Raw genomic sequence first — 21,019 nt, 5'->3', positions numbered from 1 at the left:
TGAGGTTTGCTATGAGGGTTGGAGTGGTTGGTTTGCCCCCGGATGGAGTGAACGCAGGGCGACCTGGAGCCTTCCCTTCCCACCAGCCCCCCTTTTCCGAATGGGGCGGAAAGCATCACCCCAGAGCAAGGGTTCGGTGTCCCCCAACGTGGGGACGGGGCTGATGGCAGGCGCAGCTTGTCCCCTGCCGGTGGCTGGGCTTTAATATGAGAGCTCAGCCCAAGGCACCCTGCTCCTGGGGTAGGGATGGCTGCAGAGACTGGGGGGCTTCTGTGGGGCATCCTTGTAGGTGACACCCACGATGCCCCAGCATCCCCAAAGCCAGCTGCTACAAAGGGACCATGGCCGGTGGCATGGGGACAGCTGTGGGGTGATGACAGCAGAGGGGACGCGGGGTCCTCGGTGCTCCCCAGGGTCACCCACCGCCTCGGTCCCCCTGCCGCCGGGGTGGGAGGTTTGAATTCGCCCCCCTCACCCGCTGGGGTTCCTGCACTTTGAAATGCAAACCTGCCTTTCAATGCAAATGCTGCGAGAGGTTGGGCCCAATAAAAGCCTGTGGGCAGGGAGGTGCCTGGCCCCGGGACACAGCTCCCCAAGGCGCCCAGGTGAGCGGCGGCGAAGGAGGGGCGGCCGCGTCCCCGCCAAACCCAACCCGGCCCGCAGCCGGCGGCACGGCGGCACAGCATGTGCGCGGGGCCAGCCGGGGAAGATGTATGTAGGTTATCTTTTGGATAAGGACACCAACATGTATCCCAGCCCCGTCCGGCATCCCAGCCTCAACCTCAACCCCCAGAATTATGTGCCGGGGCCGCCCCAGTATTCGGACTTCGCCAGCTACCACCATGTGCCGGGGATTAACAACGACCCGCACCACGGGCAACCGGCAGCCGCCTGGGGCTCGCCCTACACCCCTGCCAAGGAGGACTGGCATTCCTACGGGACCACTGCTACGCCTTCCACTGCCAGCCCGGGGCAGTTTGGATTCAGCCCCCCAGATTTTAACCCCATCCAGCCCCCGGGCTCTGGACTCCTGCCTCCACCCATCAGCAGCTCTGTCCCCCAGCTCTCCCCTAATGCCCAGAGACGCACCCCCTACGAGTGGATGAGGCGCAGCATTCCCAGCACCAGCAGCAGCGGTAAGGAAAAACCCCAGCCCTGCACCCCTGCGCCTTCCTGGGCGGAGAGGATCCCTGGGCTTGAAGTCCTGTGGGGCCGGATCCTGCTCCACGGCTCTCCCTGCATGGGGACTGCCGGGAGCGAAGGCATGCCTGGCCTGGTCCTCAAAGATCAGGGGGACCCCACTGCTGAGCTGGCAGGGGCCGAGGATGGGCAGGGGGGATGCCATCCTTCCGCGTTGCTGGCAGCTGGGGTTATAAGGCTGGAAAGTCCTTTTTCCCAGCTGGTCTCTGCCCCTGTACCCCTGCCCTCGCCTGCCGCAATGGGGCAGGATGGGCAGAGCCAGAGCCCCCTGGGACCCTGGGGCCCCGCCAGCCCCGGGGGGGTGTTGGACGGGGTGTCTCAGGGGAGCGTGCGGGGCTGCAGCTGTGAGCCGGCGCACAGCGGTGTGGGAGAGCCCGTGTATGGGGGGTGTGCGTACGTGTGTGCTGCGTGCATGTGTCGTGTGAGTGTGCATGTGTGCAGGGAAGGCGTATCGGTGGAGGGAAGGTGCTGCGTGTGCTGTATGTGAGGTGTAATCAGGGTGTGAGGTGCTACAGGCTCTGTGTGCGTGTGCGAGGTGCCGTAAGCAGTACGCGTGTATGGGGCTTGCTGTGTAGATGGTGTCGGGGAGCGTGTACGGGAGATGCCACATGCCCAACGTTTGTGTGCAAGGTGCTGTGTGGTGAGGGCAGTGAGGTACGCGGGGTGTCTGCGAGGTGCGGGGGGTGTGTGTGTGCAAGGTGCGGTGTGTGTGCACGCGTGGTGTGTGTGCAAGGTGTGGGGGGGGTGTGTGTGCACGGGTGGTGTGTGTGAGCATGCCTGGTGTGTGTGTGAGGTGTGTGTGCGGGGTGTGTGCACGTGTGGTGTGTGTGTGCATGCCTGGTGTGTGTGTGAGGTGTGTGTGGGGGGTGTGTGCACGTGTGGTGTGTGTGAACACGCCTGGTGTGTGTGTGCACGCGTGGTGTGCGTGCAAAGCGCGGTGCATAGGGGACGGTGCCACATGGAGGGTGCATGTGGGTGCTCCGGGTGCAGCACGCTGCGTGTGCGTGTGCATGGCGTGTAGATGCTGTGCACCGCGGGAGCTCCTGTGCGTACTGCTCCTGGCGTGGGCACCGAGCGGCCATGCTGTCCCCAGGGCCCTGTCACCATGGCCCCAGGGTCTCATCCCCCTGTCCCCGGTGTCCTGTCCCCGCTGAACTCCTGACCTGGGGGTGGCGGTGGTGGGGAAGCGTCTGGGTGACCCCAGCCCCCTGCCCGCCCTGGGTGGGTGGGGGATGTCCTGCTGCCCACTTCAAAGGCAGTGGGCAGATCACCCCTTGGGGCCAGCCCAAATTGACAAGGGCTTTGCTTTGTCATGGAGATGGTGGCCGGCTCCTTTGGCAGCGAGGTGAGGTGCGGGGCCCTTTGTCCTGTCCTACTCTCGCCCTTTCATCTTCGATTGCTGCCTGCCCAGCCTGGACCCATCCTGCCCTGGACCCGTCCTGCCCGCAGCGGGACCCTCTGCCCGCCGGGCTTGCCCGGACCCGCCACCCCTCTCTCGGGATGGCCGTGAGCTCTGCAGAGCACTGCTGGGGCCCAACTCACTGCAGGAGTGGTCTGGGCATCTCTTTGGGACAAGTTTGCTTTTGGTGGCTCCACATCCCCGGCATCAGGGTCAGGGCTCCCTCTTTGCAAAGCTGGCTTTGCAGTTTTAGGCTTGTTCCCGGCTCCCCGCATGGGTCTGGCCAAGACCCTCGTAAAAGGGGCTCGTGCAGAGGTGCTGGGTGTCTTCCAGCATGGAAAATAGCTCCTTGAGTTCGCTGGATCCACATGGTGTGGATGGGGATGGGGCTGTCCCAGCGGGACCAGTGGCTGCGGTGGAGCAGGCAGAACATCCCAATAAATGGAAAAAACCAGCCTCGGTCCGGAAGGAGGAGGGGAGAGGCAGGCTGGTATTTCCTGGCCCATTTTAAGCACTGAATATACCTATTTAGGAAAAATGTCTCCCCCCATACCCAGTGATGGACACCCACTGGCGTGCTAGGGCTAAGGGCTTCCCTCTGTCCCGGGGTGGAAGCCGGGGTTGGGGGGGGAGATCCTGCAGCCCACCCTGGAGGTGGCACCCCAACATTTCTGCAGGTTTTGTAGGTCTCGGTTTCTTCTGAGGAGAGAGGTGGGAGGGAAAATTAACGAGGGGAAAAAGACATCAGCACAGCTCTCCTCCGGATCAAGGGCATGGCTTTACACCCAGCAGTGGGGCCGAGATAAAACAGGGGCTTGAAAGTGCCTCTGATTGAGTTAGACCGACAATTGAGTTGATTGAATTCTGGAAAAATATCATTAGCCGCTCGGTTTGTATCTCTTAGATTAAATACATACAAAGGGAGAAATAAATCAGCCTCGTTCCCCTTGCACGCGCAGGGGGAGCTGCCCCAGCCCAGCCCCAGCGCGGCGGGGATGGGTGCTGGGCTGAAAGCCCCTTTCTGGTAGCGCTTCCCCAGGCCGGGTGACAGGAGAGGTCCCTTTCTAAGGCACTTGCAGATGAAGGACCTGTCCTTGTGTCTCTGCTGGGTCCAAACCCAGTGCTGCTGGTGCCAAGCGGCTGTGGGATTCGGCCACAGTGGGACCGTGTGCTGGGAGACGGTGGGATGCAGCCCGTGTTTTCCAGGGCTGCCCTTTAAATAATAATAATAAAAAAGAGCCTTTCTCCATTAAGCTTGAAAGACAGCAGGGCAGACGTGGGTTTAGCACAGATAAGGATGAAATTCTGAGATGAATCGTTTTATTGAAATCAATAAACTGGACTTTAATCAGTCCAGATTGATTAACTACCCACCACACCGCAGTGGGAATAGGAAATGAATACGTGGACTGTTTTGCTATAAATATAAACAGTTTCATTGCGAATGCTATAAATCATAATACTTCAGAGGGTTGTAAATTGAGGTTCCCTCTCTGTCTTGCCTTGTATAAACAGCTCTTGGCCGCGGTTTGAAAGCTTTTGGGAAAGAGCTGCGCGGTGGTAAGAGAAAATGTTACGCAGGGAATAGGAGTGTGTTGGGGGCTTCTGCAAATGCGATCCAGAGCCGGAAAAAAAATCAACGGGAAATCTCCCAGTGGCCCGCTGCAGAGTTAGGCTGCACAGGGGGATGATTTTATATACCTGTTGCTAAGTACGTGTGTGCTTCACCTGGCTAAGCCAAGATAACCCTGCATTGGAAGGGATTGCCTCGCCAGCGGGCCGGTCGCTGGAAATCGGGAGTTAAAGGGAACCAAGCTGGAAGATGTCCCCAGGCCTCATTTCTCTCTCCGATGTCACCTCTTTTTCTGCTCTTAAAATCTTCACGAGCAGCGTGTCAGAGCCTCATGCTTCCTCCTTATTCACAATTATTTGCAAACTTCCCTGTGAATTGCACCCCGGCTCTATAAAAAGCTCAGGAAGGCGGCTGGAAATGGGGGCTGGCTGGACTTTGAAATTCACCCTCTGCTCGTTAGTTATGCAAATCCTCAGATACTGCCTCGGGTCTGGCTTTTAGGTCACTAATCGAGCCGGGGGCTGCAGTCCTAAATATTGCAAGTGAAAGTGCAATTGGGGCGTCACTCGGGGAGGGGAACGCGCTCCGGGCTTCGTGTGGTGTCAGTGCCCGTGGCGCCTGGATGGCTTTTGGGGTGATGGAGAGCAGATAGCGATGCTCCGAGCATGGGCAAGCGGTGATTTGACGGCTGTGCAGTTTTCCAGCTCAGTTTTCACTATTTCCAGCTCAATTTTCACTATTTCCAGCTCAGTTTTCCAACTCTATTTGCTCAGGCCTAGTGAGATCCGTGAAAGCTGGAGGAAAGAGTAAAAACCCCGTTAATGAGACAAAGACACGTTTTCCATGGACAGGCGGGTTCATGCTGTGCATGGAATGTTTTGGGGTGATGGTGGTGGCTGGAGGAGGGTGCGTTTCCCCGGTCAGTCCCCTCTTTAGGAGACGGTCGCTCCCCATGAGACCCTTTGGTCCCCCAGGTCAGTCGGTGTGTGCGTGCATCAGGCCCCCTTGTTCTTCTCCCCTTGAATTATTAACCCACAACCTGCTCCTGGCCCCACCTGGGATTTGTTGACCGCTTAGCCTGCTGGCCAAGGTACAGGCCTTCCAAACTTTCCTAGAATTGACTTTCCTTGAACAAAAAGGGCTTCCCGGGAGCACCGGCGGTACCTACGTGATGGGCTTGGCTGGCTAATACCCTGGGATTAGCAGAGGGACACTTTAAACCTCTGGCCAATGGCAGATGTTTCCTACAGGGAACCCTTCAAGGACGCCCACTCCAGTGCTGTTAGCTTTGCGATCACCCGGATAAGGGGCCGGATCCTTCCCCTGCGCTGCCCCACAGTAAGGATGGGCCGAGCCCTATGGGGCTGTGAAGGGGAAGAGGAGTCCCGGTGCCCAACTGGCACCGCCACCACCACGCTGTCCTCCTCCTCCTGCCACAGCCGGGCCGAATCCAGCCAGGATGGGTTGGATCCGGGCTCAGTGCCGTGGGGCTGGCGTGAAGGCGATGCCCTGAAACGAGCCGTTTCCAGCCCGCGTGTGCTGGCCAGGCCGTGTGCCAGGATGGGGAGGGACTCTTTATCAGGGAGTGTAATGACAGGACACGGGGTAACGGCTTCAAACTGGAAGAGGGTAGATTTAGATTGGATATCAGGAAGAAATTCTTTACTGTGAGGGTGGTGAGGCGCTGGAACAGGTTGCCCAGGGAAGTTGTGGCTGCCCCGTCCCTGGAGGTGTTCAAGGCCAGGCTGGATGAGGCTTTGAGCAGCCTGGGCTGGTGGGAGGTGTCCCTGCCCAGGGCAGGGGGGTGGAACTGGGTGATCTTTAAGGTCCCTTCCAACCCAAACCATTCTGTGATTCTGTGTGTGCAGGGCTCAGTCCATGCTGGCAAGACGGGGCTGGGGCAGCTGTAACAAGGTGGCACCAGCCTCTCCCCTCCTGTGCCACGATGGTGGCCACGAGACACTTCTCTTTAGGTGGATCCCAAGTGAAAAACCGAAAGGGGTGATTCAGGTCATGCAGGCACGAAAGGCAAACAAAGCATCCCTGCCCCGAACAGCCTGAACCGTTCTGTGATTCTGTGTGATTCTGTGCCACCCCAGCACTCCTCGCCCTCCCGTGCTGGTGCGGTCTTTGACCCGGCGCAGGACCCCGGCTTGGTGGTGCTCGACTTGGGAGCAGCTGTAGGAATCCGCCAGTTGCCAAAATAAAGGGTTGAATCGCTGCAGGGCTGGGAAATGCTTGCCCCCAACGCCCAGCCTCAGGCTGCTGTCCCCGGGGTTGAAGCATCTCCTGTCGTGTCCGACAACACGGGGTTGTGATCGGAAGTTGATGGGTCGCTGCAACCGCCGGCAACCTGCTCCTCATCCCCGCGGGATTTGCACCTCCTGGGAGGAAGACGAGGTTTGCAGGAGGGGTGCTGTCGCCCATGGGTGTGGGTGCAGATCTGACCCTGTCTCGCTGTGCTGGCAGCGTGGAGCCCAGCCGGGGCCAGCCTGTGCTCCTGCGCACTGGTCTGTGCTCTCCGGATCCGGCTCTTCCCAGGGTGTTTCTGCCCATTCCCGGCAGCCGGGCTGCCCTGCGTGGCTGTGCCATGCACCGAGCCCCGTTTCTGCTTCCTGGCTCTGCCAGCCCCGTAACCCCCAGGCAAGAAACCCCCAGCCGTACTCATACTTAAAGCTTTTTTGGAAACACAGAGCCAGATCCTCTGTGTGCAGGAGACTCGAAAGCCACCAAGGACAAGTGGTGTGGTTTTGTAAGTGAAACATTTCCAGTGCACGACGTACCAAGCCGGATCAGGTTTTATTGCTGGTGGGGCGACCACAGGAGCGTTGCCGTTTGCTCTGACGTCTTTGGCACCAGGAAGAAACCCCCAGGTTGGGTCTGGTCGGGCGAACAGCCATGCAAGGAGTTACCCTGGGGTCAGGAGGGTTGCTGGGGTCCTCAGAGGGGCCCACAGTGCCCACCCTCAGAGTCCTGCCTTCAGCCCAGCAGCTCTGAAATGCCCATTTCTCCGACCCAGAGTGGAGCTCGGGGGAGCCTTGGCAGGTCCATCGGGTGGGGATTCATCCAGCATCCCCTCCCTCCGCAGTTCAGAGGCATTAAATATGTACCGGGTGGGGCTGATTCCTCTCACCCAGTTTTTGACACCCGGCAGTTGCCTAAATCCAACGCCCTTTGGCAGAGGAATGATCTCAGGCAGGGATCTCGGGATCCTCGGGAAGGATTGCCCTCCGGAGGGGTTCGTTTCTTGCTGGCGGAGATGAAGCAAGCCACATGGCTCCAGTCCTTCGCCCCACGCCGGTCGTCCCATCCATCACTCCTCTGCTTCCCGTGGCAGAGGAAAAAAAGCTGACGATATTGAAGCATGCACGGGAAGGGGAAGGCTTGTGAAAACCCCGACCCACTGGTTCCCAGCACTCGAGGAGGGTGGGGGGCTCGGGTTTACCCCCCCCTTCCCAGCCACAGAGGAGTTTGTGTGCTTTGGGGCGGCTGCTGGAGCTGGAGGGGAAAGGCGGGGAGCAAGCGAGTGCGGGGCAGGGGGGGCAGAGGAGGGGTGCTCGGGTGGGGCTCAGCCCCTGCCGCTGTCGGTGCAGACTTTGGGGTTCCCATTTCCAGTAGGTTTAGGGCCAGTGAAATGAGCCGGGCTGTCTGTCCCGAGCGCCAGCGTCACCGCTGCGCAGCGTGGCTGCCGTCGCCTCTGCTCGGCAGAGGGAGCATGGACCCCTCCACACGGCGGCAGCTGGAGCACATCTGGCTGCCAGATGAGGGTGACTCCAGCCAGCCTGGAGGCTCCTGAGCATTAGGAGCTGACCCCAGCCATATCCCAGGCGTGGGGTCTCTGCCATGGGGCATTGCTCTGCTGGTCGCCCCCCTCTCTGCCGTGGGAGAGGGATTGCCCCCCATGGAGCTGCAGAAGGACCAGGGGTTACGCTGCCTGCGGAGTCCCACGAGCGATCAGAGCCCACAGCACTGACCCTGGGACTCCACTATGGTTTGAAACTGCTTCTGTGCCTCAGTTTCTCCACCCCTAGCATTGCCTAAGCTATGCTGGGGGTGGGGGGAAGTTTTCCTTGATGCTTTCCCAGGGGAGGAATGGCAAATCCTGATAGAAAACCAATTCTTCTGGGATGAGAGGATTTTATCCTCTTTGCAAGGAGATGCTGCTCATTCAGAACAAAGCAACTTTATCATGGAGAGAAAGCACTCACCTGGGGGGAGAGCCTTGCACCCCGTCTTGCTGCACTTTGACTCCAGTACAGACAAGTCTGTTCCCTGGCGCTCAGTGGTGATGGGACATTCACATCTGATGTTTTTCAGCAGTATAATATTGTAGTGCCATCAGATGGCGTGGAAACGCACCCAGTGCAGGCAGCCGAGGACCGTACAGATGGAGCCAGGGCACGGCCAGAGCATCGCCAGGAAGGTGATGCCGCGCAGGGCTGCCCCGGGAGCACGTTGCCCAGGCTTTCCATGGCAGTGACGCGAGGAGCCGCCGAGCAGCTGTGGGGCCGGCCAGCCCGGCAGCAACGCCGCCGTCCCCCAGGCCAGTGCCTCCCGTGCAAAGCGGGGCACAAGGCGCCCGTGTCCCCGCGCCTGGGGGACCTCTGCGGTGGCTCTCATCTCGGTGGCTCGGGGCTGCTGTACCCCCGCTGCCCTGATCAGAGCCCTGAGGCTGCGTGGCAGCTTCCCGTGGAGCCAGGGGTTTGCAGCTGCTGCAATTTGGAGCCGCTTTGACCTGTGAAACGCAGACCTTTAGGAAACCGTGCAGGTTTGTGCTCCTCGCTGCTGGCAGCCGCGCTGCTGCCGCCACAGATGGGAGGGCTGCGTCCCACGGATGGGGATGCTGCGTTCGGAGCTGGCCTCATCCCCTCTTAGCTGTGCTGGGCACATCGGGCTGGCTACGTTGTTCTGTAGGACTGGGGAAAAGACAAGCTCCAAAAAAACCATGCCAGCTCTTGCTCTTTCACTACTTTCCGCCTCCTCCCAGGGTGCCACTGCCACCCTGCAGATTCTTTCTGCCCTGGTTTGAAACAGCTTCTTCCCAGCTGTTCTTAGAGCTGCTCGAAAAGAGCCTCAAAATACCCCGTATTACCTATCTGTCAGGGTGTTTGGGGCACAGGTCCTTATTGAAAGCCATCCTTTGGGCAGGCCAGGGCTGGAGAGGGTGAATTACCTCCTCCCTGGCAGCCTCTGCTATGGCCATGAGGGTGCAGAGCCAGGGATCTGGTTTGATTTTCCCTTCCCCTGCCAGGTCCAGGGCAGGAGCTCCAGCATCCCCATCCCAGGGCAGAGCTGCCGTGGGGATCAGATCCAGGCTGGGGGTCGGGACCCTGTCCTCCCTCATGTGTGCCAGTGCGTGTGCATGTACACTCAGGAGTGCGTCCTTTGGGGTTTGCACAGCACATTAAAGCTATTCCCTTATCTAATCATGGCTCAGGTGAGTGCTATTAGGGTTATACATTAACAGTGGTAACGATACCCTCTCCCCACGCAGCCATTGGCCCTGCCTTGATCCCAAAGCCGAAACCATTCTCACTGGCCCCGTGAATGGCTCCATTTGGCTGCCCCAGCGGTTCCTTTGCCTGGTCTTTTGGGGACAAGCAGAAGGGATTTTAAATGCATAGCAGGGCTGGAAGGGGTAGGAGGCATCACCAGCACTCCCTTTTTACCCCATGCATCCCGTCGGTGCTCCCTCCTGCTGCAGCAGCAGCAGCTCTGGGCTATCCCGGCTGTGGGACAGCCCGATCCGCCTCCGATGGGCTTCGCTGGAAATGCGGGAGCAGATCCATCCCTCTGCTCAGCCGTGCTCCCCACTGCAGAGGCAGGGTTTCCCCATAGGTACAAGGCCTTCCCATAAGGAGCTGGTCTGGCTTATCCCAAATTTCCTCTTTCCTTTCACAGAGCCATAAAAAGTCTCCAGGAGAGAGTTAAGTGTAACCCAGCATTCATATTCAAGGGAGTTGAATTATTCATCGTCAATAGTATTTCTTGCAAACCCTTTTCTTTTCCTTGTGAATCACCCACAACACATCCCCGAATTCGGCAGACATCGCCGAAACCAGCAATTAGTCGAGATGAATAACTTCCCAGCTCTGGCTGGGTTGTGAGCCCTCTGCTTTGCGTCTTTGCTACCTCATACTGGGCAGCGAGAGACTGGTGCCCAGCTCGCACGGCGACGGCTCGCCCAGCACGGCCAGGAATCCGCCGGGCTCGAGGCAAAGCAAAAGCTTTATCAGGGATGAACGGTGAAGAGGGAATAACAAAGAACAAGCTGTGATGGATCTATTTACAGCTGCAGCAGGAAATAATAATTCCTGCTGAATTTCATGGCATACGTGGTAGTCACAAACCGCCTTATTTCTTTATTCTTCAATTTATTTTTTTTACTTTATCTGTCAATTTGCTCTCTAGCTGTTTTTTTCTCCAAGCAGTGGTATTCAAACAGCAATATTGCAACTAAGGTAATTTTTAAGTCATTATCTCTTCAGAAAGGTTTTTGCTTTCAAATGAAAAAAAAAAAAAGTAAATTTCTGTGAGAAAGAAATAAACTTGTAGGAGTCCCTGAGCCTGGAGCAGACAGAGGGATCCTGGTTTCTCACGGAGCTGTTAAACCCCGCATAAATCTCCGCCGGCGCCTCCGGTTTACTCTGTAACTCCTTGGGAATCGCTGTGTTTGCAAGTTCGGCACAAGTGCCTCCTGGGCCGGGATGCAGAAGACCTTTCTCACGCGGACGGACCCTTCCCCTGCGGGGCGGCGAGAGGAGGCAGCGACCCATGGGAAGCGGGGGGGTCCCGTGGGAGAGCAGGGGGACAGCATGGGGTCCCGCGTGGGACGGGTGCCCCCGGCATCGCTCCAGCCCCGCACTGTGCTGCGGTCAGTTTTGCGTCGAGCCACCACGATATGTGCCCAAGAGGAGACAAACAGCTGGCCATGCTGCTGTGTTTCAGCAGACACCTCCGCACACATCTTGCTCAATCAAATTACCTTTTTTCACCCTGTTTTTTACCTGCAGAGTCGCCCCGTGTGGCCAGGGGCAGGTTTGCTCTCGGCGGTGGTGAGGAACGCGTTCGCTTCCAAACGGCCCCGGGATGACCTGGGCTCCCCGCTCTCCGAAGTGGTGGCTGAATTTGTCACATCCCTCAAATATGAGTCAGTGGCTAAAGCCCAGCCTTGGTGCTGGGAGATTTGGTTCCTACACATGGCTGTACTCCCACCCTCCTCCCTTTGGTGCTGCCTGGGGACCACGCTGGGACCCTCGGCCATCCCAGCCAGCCCCTGGCATCATCCCGCTCACCAGCTGAGCCTGTGCCAGCACCTGCTTCCAGGAGCAATGGCAGGAGGACACCAAGAGTGACATAGTCAGGGAAATTGGGGGCTAACATGAATTGTAGGGCTGCGCTGCTTTTGTGCTCGGGAACGTTGAGGTCAAGTCTCAGCAGGAGGAGACACCTCCCGTGCCCACCCCAGCTCCCACGTGTGCCCAGGGGTGCACACACGCTCATGCGCTTCCACACACAGTTTGCTCGGAGGCCAATGGCAAGAGTTGAACTTTTGCCGGCTTTTGCTTATTTAGTAAAAAACCAGCTGCCTTTTGGTATCCCGTGGGATGCTGTGTGGGGAATGACCCCAGGGGAGCCCCTCTCCCACTCGCAATGTACCACGACTGGGGGTTGTCCTGCCTCTGATGCTCTTTTACATTTATCTGTCAGCATCAGAGGTGGCTTAAAAAAGCCCCCATCTCCTTGCAATGGGGAAGCAGGGGAAAGACACCCTTAAAAAGAAAATTGAGTTGGTTGAGAAACAGATTTGCAGCCCTGGGGGTTGGGGTTTTGCTGTGTGGAGATTCTCTGATGTCTGATTAGGGTTGAGTCCACCGTGGAGTCTCTGAAGCACAGTTTTGCTCTGTGCCATCCAAACTCCGGCTTCCACTAGGATGGTCAGAATTTAATAATATTTCTAGGATGTCCAGATGTAAATCAGATTTGGCCGAAACTGATGGATATGCCAAGGACACGTTAGGGGGAACAGATGAACAGGACGGCAGGCACACAAAGACCCCCTTTCCTGGGGGAAGGAGGATGCAAGCGAGGTTAGGAGGGTTGCTGGGTCACTGGAAATCTCTCCCTGCTCATCCGCAGCAGTGATGGGCAGTATCTTGTCCAGGCTGTTACACCCAGGGCAGCCCTGGGGAAATCCATGGAGCTGCTCTGCGCTTGCTCCTGGCCATTCCCATGGAAGCACCGCTCTCAGCAGCAGAAATGCTGGAGAAGATGGGTGAACGTGTCTGCTAGGCAAACAAATGGCCGGGTTCCCAGTTGGAAGGACAGTGGCTGCTCAGCTGAAAGCGCGTCTCCATCCTTCCCGACGGCCTGGGAGAGGATTTTGTTATTTCGGGTAGAGAAGCAAATACTCACAGCTGTGTTTATTCACTGCCCGTGGGCTCTTCTGCAGAGGAAAGCACCAGGGACTTGTCAGCAAAGTTGGCCTTGGCCTTGGCCTTGGCACCCTTCCTCCAAGTGCCACCCGCGCCCGCCACGGCTCCGGGCCCGGGCAGAGTTGAAGCCGTCTTCTCTTGCTCTGCAGGTTGCCCTGCATGTAGTGATTTAACGCAGGAGCTAACGGAGAAGGCGGCCGGGCTATTTTTGACTGTATTTTTCTGCTAGAAAGTGGCAGGTTCTGCCTCCTGCACAAAGGTGAGGTGGGCTTCCATGGCACCAAGCTCTGTCGGTATTTCAGGGGCCCCAAGGAGAGATTCAGGCTGGCTTCTGTCAAACACAGCTGGCCCGCAGCTCCGGTCCCTGGGAGTGCTTGTGTGCCTTGTGGGCTTTCTTCAGTGCGTCTTTAAAGACTGCACCAGAAGAATCAGCTGCTGCTCTCCACCTGAGCTCGGTATTGGGAGGAGGAAAATAACCCTCTTGGTGTCAGAGAAATGCTGACATCCCTGGGTTTTCCCTCTTTACTCTGTCCTGATCTGTGTGCCTTCGAGTGATGGCACCTTGGGTTTGGGCTTCCTGGCAAAGAGCTGGGCTTCCCTCAGCCCTCCCAGGCTGTATTTTTGCAGGTAGCTTGTCCTCAGCCCACCGCAGGGCTTGCAGCTCTGCTCCCCTCGGGGATGGTGTGTGATGGCACGTGGGATTTATAGTCCATCTTCTCGGGATGCCCCTGAATCCCTCCTCCTCTTTCCACCAAGCAATTTCCCCAGTGCCTAGGTGCTTTCCAACCTGGAAGAACACCCTGGTGCTACCCAGGGTGAGCATTAAATCCAGTATGACCCTCACAACTCTCTTTTCCACTGATCCCCAGGGCATTGCCATGTTTATCCTGAGCTCTCCACGGGTGTCTGTAGCTCCCCCATGTCCTCAGTGATGCTCCCACCCTTCCCTTCTGTCCCCTCTTGTCTCACGACTGCTCTGCTCTCTCTGCCAGGCAAGACCAGGACGAAAGACAAGTACCGGGTGGTGTACACGGACCACCAGCGCCTGGAGCTGGAGAAGGAGTTTCACTACAGCCGCTACATCACCATCCGCCGCAAGGCCGAGCTGGCCGCTGCCCTCGGGCTCACCGAACGGCAGGTCAGTGCCACAGTGTCCCAGGAAAACCCATGTCCTGGGTGGAGATGGGACTGAGGAGCAGAAGGGCTGCAGCCCAAGCAGGCAGTGGTGGTCCCACCTTGCTCCGCATCTCTGCCTTCCCTTCCAAACTCCAGGATGCCCCAGGGGGACCCCAAGTGTCGTCATCCTTGGCTGCATCTGTCCGCACCTCTGCATTGCCATCTTTGTCTTTCTGCAGGTGAAAATCTGGTTTCAAAATCGGAGGGCAAAGGAGAGGAAGGTGAACAAAAAGAAGATGCAGCAGCAAAGCCAGCCCACCAGCACCACCACGCCAACCCCGCCGGCCATCGGCACACCGGGACCCATCGGAGGCCTCTGCAGCAGCAGTGCCCCGAACCTCGTCTCCTCGTCTCCACTGACTGTCAAGGAGGAATTCATGCCTTAACCCCCTTCACCAGCTACAGACACCAAGAGATAAGCACTATGTAGCAGAGTCCAGCCGGTCCGTGTGCTCTGAAGAGTGACAGCCCCTTCCCAAAGACACGATGGTCCCCGGCTGAACCAACAGGGTGGCCAGCGAGCTGGGCGAGGTGGCACCTGGACCCTCCCAAGGGGCTGGTGGGCTGTCTCCTAGATAAAAACCATAGGTTAGGTAGTATTGCTCTCCTGTAGGAAACATGCACCGGTCTGGTCTCTGGTGTTTGTAGCCCAAAGTAAGGTCCTAATGTCAGCAGAAGGACGGGGAGGGTGGGGGTGGTGGACGATGGCTTTCCTACGGCGCTTCAGGTGGAGCTGGTAGGATGCTTCCTTCGGTCCTTCTGGCACTCCAGCTGCCCGGTGTTTTTGGGGCAGTTTGAACAAGACTGAACTAGAAAAAAGACTTGGCTGGACTCAGGGCAAAACAAAATTCCACTGAGCTGGTCTCCTGGATCTGCCGCGCCGGGAAGGGGGGTGCCAAAGGCAGAGTGATTTGGACTGTGGGAGCCAGGCAGGACCCTTGGCTGGGACCCTGGTGATGGTGGCGAGCTGGAGCACGCCCTTGGCAAGAGTCCCTGCATGTCCCCACCCATGTCCCCCAGCCACCCTGGCAATGCCGGCTCCTGTGTCCCCAGGTCTGCCCCTGCAGACACAAAGAGCCACGCAGAGACATGTCCAGCAGCTCCCATGCCCCACGCTGTGCCATAGCAAGGCAGCACGACAGCCATCCTCCACCTGGAGCTCAGGGAGAGGAGAGGAGAGGAGAGGAGAGGAGAGGAGAGGAGAGGAGAGGAGAGGAGAGGAGACGGGTGCGGGCGTGCTGGAGATGTACCACTCTGCTGCTGAACCCTGAGACCACCTTCCAGTGGGGAAGGGGAGGAGAACAAGATGGTTTGTCATTGGGACGGGTGCAAGAACCAGCCACAGGCCGTCCAGAAGGGCCGATACGGGGAGAGCTTTGTGGTGCTGCTCCAAGGGAGTGCAGACACTGCAGGCACCAGGAGCTCCTGCCAGGGCGGACAAGGGCTGTGTCAGGCAGAGGAGGGGCTGGAACATTCCCAGGTTTTAGGTGATGGAGAATTGGTTTCCAGAAAGACAGAGGAGTGGGTTTTTCCTATTTTCTTCAAATCCCAAAGGACTTCAGGTTTTGCTCTCCGTCTCTGCCCTCCTCCATGCACTGCACCACCTCTCGCCCGCTGTGTGCCCTAGGCCAGTAACTGGTACCCCTCTTTTCCTGCTGGTGAACTGCGGCTGAACCACCCCTTTGACATGCTGAATCCTGACTACTTTATTAGTCTGGGTTTCCGATGCCCCAAAGGCCAGCGGGGCACAGCTGGGATGCCGGAGGGTCCGCGGCTCCTGCTCAGGGCTGCACCGGGTGCTCCTGGGCTGCGGCTTCCCAAGACCAAGACAGGAATGAAGGTGCACAGGCCTCAGGTGGCAGCTCGCATGGCCTTTCCCAGCTCCATTTCTCTGAGTTCCAGAAAGGTGGAGCAGCAGACATGTCCCCCACTGCCTGCAGAGCACCCGGTCGAGCCCTCACATCGCACCCGACATCGCAATGCATCGCATTCCTCGGCCTCCCTGTCCGCTCCCAGCCCCTCATGGCCCAGAAAGCAAGGTGCCCAGGCACACTGTGGCTTTTACAAGTTTGTGCCACCCCACTGCGCCCATCACCCCGCTCCAGCTCTCCTAGGATTTGGGTTTCCCTCCTGCAGGGACCACTGACACCTCCCTTGGCCGCCGCCGCCAGCTGCGCTCGGTGGTGAAGAAGAATGTTTGCATTGGCTCGGGACTTTGGCTCAGTTTTTGTGTATATAAGGCAGAACTGGTTTTCCTTTTTATTTTTTAGGCATCGGTGAAAATAAAAGCGAGCAGGAATCCCGCGCGCCACAGGTTTGTTGCTATCTCCTCCCGGCCCGCGGGTGCTGCGGCAGGGGAGGGATGCCGGCTCCGGGGTCGCACCAGTGCTGATGCTCCTGAGTGTGTCCGGGGTCGGGAACGAGGGCTCCTGCCCAGTCCCACCAAAACCGGTGCAGATGGATGTCTCGACGCAGCAGCCTTGTCCCTGTGGCACGCGGCGTGCCCATCCCGCAGGGACATTGCTGGGGGTGACACAGCCTTTGCCACGGAGAGGGCTGGCCATGCCGGGCGACCCGATGGCTGCAAACGCACAGCCCCAGGGCCGCCGGGAAAAGGGTGAGGCTGGGCTTGGGCTGGCGGAGGCCAAAGAACAAGGCCAGCTGCCCACGGACGTGGCCACCTCCCATTGGCGCCTCCTGGCCTCTAATCTTGTTTTATGGCTGTTGACGGGCTGAATATCCTCCTTGTCCAAGAAGAGCAAACAGAGAACGAGGATGTGAGATAGTGCCTGGGACAGCTGGCATTGGTGCCCGACGTTCTCCTCTCTCCATCCCAACCCCGTCCCCCCAGTCCTGCAGGGCACCATGCAAGGGGCTGCCCTCGAATCCCAGCTCAAAACGGCTCCTCAAGCCCCCACATGTGTCAAGTGTCACCTGGAATGAGGCAGGAATGTGTGTGCCAAGGTGCCCGGGCAGGGCAGGTAGCTATGGAGGGACACCTAATGCAGGATAAAGTCCTCATGGGTGGAGGAGACGGAGGAGCAGGGGCAGTGTGAGGTGGCACTGCAGAGAGAGTGACAGTGCAAAAGGTTTTTTCCTGACATTGCAACAGCGGCTGCACCTACTGCTGCACCCTGGTGACCCCGCGGTCACTCGTACGGTGCCTGGGCTGCCCGCGGCGTGGGACCACCGCCTCCCTGCACCCCTGCAAGGGCACACGGGGCATCAGGAGCTAAAGCAGGCTGCGGGAGACAAGGGGAATGGAGCTAGTGCCGTATGGGAAAAGGGATGGGACTGGACAGACCACCTGCCCAAAGAGCTGGGCTGGACTGGGGAAACTGGGGTCCACCTCTGTGTGGAGGCTCCAGTGCGGTGCCCATAGCCAAGGGCTGGCTCTTCCACATGCATCCTCCTCCCTTGCTGGGCTTTATCCTGCCTTTGACATCCAATTTTGTCATCGCCAGGTGTGGACTGGCTAGTAGGATCCTGCCCTGGCAGGGGATGGGGTGGTGGCAGCCCAGCCCCGGGCATCACCGTCACCTGCAAGGTCTTGCTCAAGGGGGAAGCTCAAAGGGGAACAGAGTCCTGGACGGGGATGAAACGTGCATCTCCCAAATTCCCTTGCTGCATTGGAGTGTCCACGGGTGTGCACAGGGCCGGGCTGGAGGGAAGATGCTCCGCCGCACACCCAGAGAGGCTGCGGGTGCCGTTGACAGGATGAAATTCCAACTGATACCCTAATCTGGCGCCTGCCTGTTTGCACAGCAGGGTAAAAGTCCAGCGAGCCGTGGGCTGTGCCCTTGGGTCCCTGCCGCCCGTGTGTGCACAGGGAGCCGGCGCTGGCGGGAAGAGGCAATAAATGTGCCCACACGCCCAGCCACCCCTTCCCCCAACACACACACACGCCCCTTGGTCGGGTGACGAAATGCATCTGCTGCGTCCCCGCTCCCGTGTCCTCCCCTGCCTCCCTCCAGCCGTCGTTTGGGCAGGGATGGGTGAGCCCTGCGGGGTCCTCCCCGTGCCAGGAAAGGGGCTGGTGGACCCCATGTCACCACCAGGTTTGGGACCTTTGGTACAAACCTCCTGGACACGTGTCACATTGACGGTTGCACCCCCAGCAGGTGACAGGCACCCAGTTCTAGCACCTGCAGCAGCTGCCTCTTGAGTCCCACAGCCCCACATGGGGCCTGGTCCTTATGGGGACAGCCTGGACCCACGGTTGGAGGACCCTGACCCCAACAAGCCCCCACAGTTTCTTCCTGTTCCTTCCTCCGTGCTTCCCACCGGCTCCTGCTGCCTGGCTGCACCCCTCCTCGGAGAAATCTTGAAACCATCATCAAAATAAGGCCACGCACACCAGGTGGCCAAAAACACCGCCAGCCTGCCAGCAGCCTCCGGCATGGCACGCTTCCCGGCAGTGACTAACTGGAGCGCCGCTGCCGTTGTCGCCTTCCTCGTGTCTTGCGGAGTGGATCTGGGCACGGTCCCATCTTGCTGTCAGCCACCTTCTCGCCTCTTCCCGGGCGGCTGACGCCGGGATGCGGGTGGATGCCCGAGCAGGGGGGGCCAGGGTGTTTCCCCAGCCTGAGTGCTGCCTTCTCTTTTCCCACTGGTGGCAAATGCCTGTCGGGCGCTGCATCGGGATGGAGAGCCGCATGTTTGCTTTCCTGCAGCCCTACCACCCCGCTGAGCCCGTGCTTCAGCCCACGGGAAGGGAAAGGTTTACTTGATGTCCCGGGGGGGGCTCAGGGGTGGGGTGGAAGAAGGCAAAACTTGCTAGAAAATGGTTGCAAGCCCCATGTGTGCACCCTAGTGCTGGGCCCTTGGGCATCAGGACATGGGGACAGCTGTGCAACACCGCTGTCTTCCACCTGAGCTCTCCTGGGTTTTCTGGGGTCCCTGGACTGCGCTGCTCCTCATGGGAACACCCCTCCAGCTCCTACTGCCTCTGGTGGGTGCTGTTCCACCAGGTGCATCTCTTCCCAGCTCCAGGGCGATGCCAGACTCGAGCCAGCTCTGCAATGAGATGCTGGAGCACCCCAAATGCCTGGGGTAGAGTGTCCACTCCTGGGTGGTCCCAGGAGATGGAGAGCTGATGGTGCTACCGGAGCAGCACCAGCCAAGCCAGAAAGGGATCTCCAGACGCAGAGCACCCCACCGGCGGTGGTATTAACGTGAACATTTCAGGGTTGTATCAGCCCTGGATGTCTCTGCTGGTAAACACTGCCCCAGAGACAAGAAGTCAGGGGCTTGAAGTCCACCCAGGGAAGGACATGGACCTGGTGGAACGGGTCCAGCAGAGGGCCACAAAGATGATCCGAGGGCTGGACCACCTGTGCTATGAGGACAGGCTGAGAGAGTTGGGGTTGTTCAGCCTGGAGAGGAGAAGGCTCCGGGGAGACCTTAGAGCCCCTTTCAGTCCCTAAAGGGGGCTACAGGAAGGATGGGGAGGGACTCTTTATCAGGGAGTGTAATGACAGGACACGGGGTAACGGCCTCAAACTGGAAGAGGGTAGATTTAGATTGGATATCAGGAAGAAATTCTTTACTGTGAGGGTGGTGAGGCGCTGGAACAGGTTGCCCAGGGAAGTTGTGGCTGCCCCATCCCTGGAGGGGTTCAAGGCCAGGCTGGATGAGGCTTTGAGCAGCCTGGGCTGGTGGGAGGTGTCCCTGCCCAGGGCAGGGGGGTGGAACTGGGTGATCTTTAAGGTCCCTTCCAACCCAAACCATTCTGTGATTCTGTGTGTGCAGGGCTCAGTCCATGCTGGCAAGACGGGGCTGGGGCAGCTGTAACAAGGTGGCACCAGCCTCTCCCCTCCTGTGCCACAACGGTGGCCACGAGATGCTTCTCTTTAGGTGGATCCCAAGTGAAAAACCCAAAGGGGTGATTCAGGTCATGCAGGCACGAAAGGCAAACAAAGCATCCCTGCCCCGAACAGGAAGGGAGAGGCTGGGACAGTGCCCAACATGGCCCCTGGCTACCAGCCTGGCCAGCTCTAGGCTCAGCAGCATTCCCCACCAGCATCCTGGCAGAGGGAGAAGTTGAAGGCAGGTAAAACCTGGATGGGTGAATTCCCGAAGACTTTTTTTTTTTTTTTGAGGAAGCTGTGAGTGTGCGAAAGAAAGATGTTTGTTGGGTTATATAGTTTGCTCCTTCCTCCTTTCCTGCTGGGAAATCCGGGTAAATGTTAGCACTGTGCAAACGCTGAGCCACTTCATCACGTTGGATTCTGCAGAAACGTGTCTTTATGCTCGGGATCCATTTCCTTTCCGGGAAAATTTTCAGAAGTGCTTGGAGGGCTATAGGAGCACGACGATATCAGGGAGATTTGCTCTTATGTTGGGCAGGCTGGGTCCTCTCGGTACCAGCCCTGTCATTGTCCTCCATGTCCCCAGTGCTGCCTGCTCAGCCTTAAGCCCGAGCAAAGCAGCTGGGGACCAGTCTGGGTCGGGTTGGAGCACCACGGGGCATTTGCAAGAGAAAGTGATGCACACACCCTGATGGACTGGGCACAGTCCAAGGAGAAATTGAAGGACAAAAGGATATTATTGAGGGAAAGAGGCGATACTGTGGGTCCAGAGGCAGACAGCAGCTCTCCTGGTACCACACTGGCCCTGGGGCACGTGGGGTTGTCCCCTCTTGCAGCCCCACAGGGGACATTTCCCACCATGGAAGTGGGAGAAGCAGCCACAGATCAGCTCTCTGCCATCTCAATGGGGATTTGACTGAGCATAATGGGGAAAATCCCACATCTCCCTGGGTTTAGAGGCTGTAGAATCCCACTGATGACTTAACAGGGACATCTGAACCCTGGAGATGTGACACGTGCGCCAGCACTGGGATGATGATATGATGGACTCAGGATCGCTCTTGCCCCCAGGATGGTGGGATGTACTGGTCCTACCCCAAGGGACTGATGGCTGTTGAGCATCCCCTTCCCTGGGCTGGGGACCGGGCTGGGGCAACACAGGGAGAAGCCACTTCTGACCTGCTCAGGCTGCAGCCGTGTCCTGCCATAGGAAAATCAGCTCAGAGCCGGACAGAAAGGTGTTGGGAGCATCTGGGATCTGCACTCGCACTGGTGTCACCACTGCCTGGGGCACGTGGGAGCCGCGGGGTGGCCAGTGGCAGGATGCCTGCAAAGTCAGGTCCGTCCCTAGGGAGACCTGACGCATTCATGGCATGAGTAAGGCAGCAGCCATTCCTCCTGGCTGCGCCGTCGGGGGGCTGAGGTC

The 21,019-nt window shown here is 58.5% G+C and overlaps 1 protein-coding gene across 1 annotated transcript; it reads left to right on the top strand.

The window, feature by feature from the left end:
• The first annotated feature begins 709 nt into the window (after positions 1-709).
• On the top strand, positions 710-14,169 carry CDX1 (caudal type homeobox 1). The gene is made up of 3 exons (XM_054217541.1): positions 710-1,136; positions 13,600-13,745; positions 13,963-14,169. Exons 1-3 carry the CDS (start codon positions 710-712, stop codon positions 14,167-14,169), a joined length of 780 nt encoding a protein of 259 aa, XP_054073516.1.
• Positions 14,170-21,019: the final 6,850 nt, after the last annotated feature.

The sequence above is a fragment of the Rissa tridactyla genome, chromosome 11 (assembly GCF_028500815.1).
Source record: "Rissa tridactyla isolate bRisTri1 chromosome 11, bRisTri1.patW.cur.20221130, whole genome shotgun sequence".
NCBI classification, from domain to species: Eukaryota; Metazoa; Chordata; class Aves; order Charadriiformes; family Laridae; genus Rissa; species Rissa tridactyla.
This window is presented reverse-complemented; position numbering and strand designations above follow the sequence as displayed.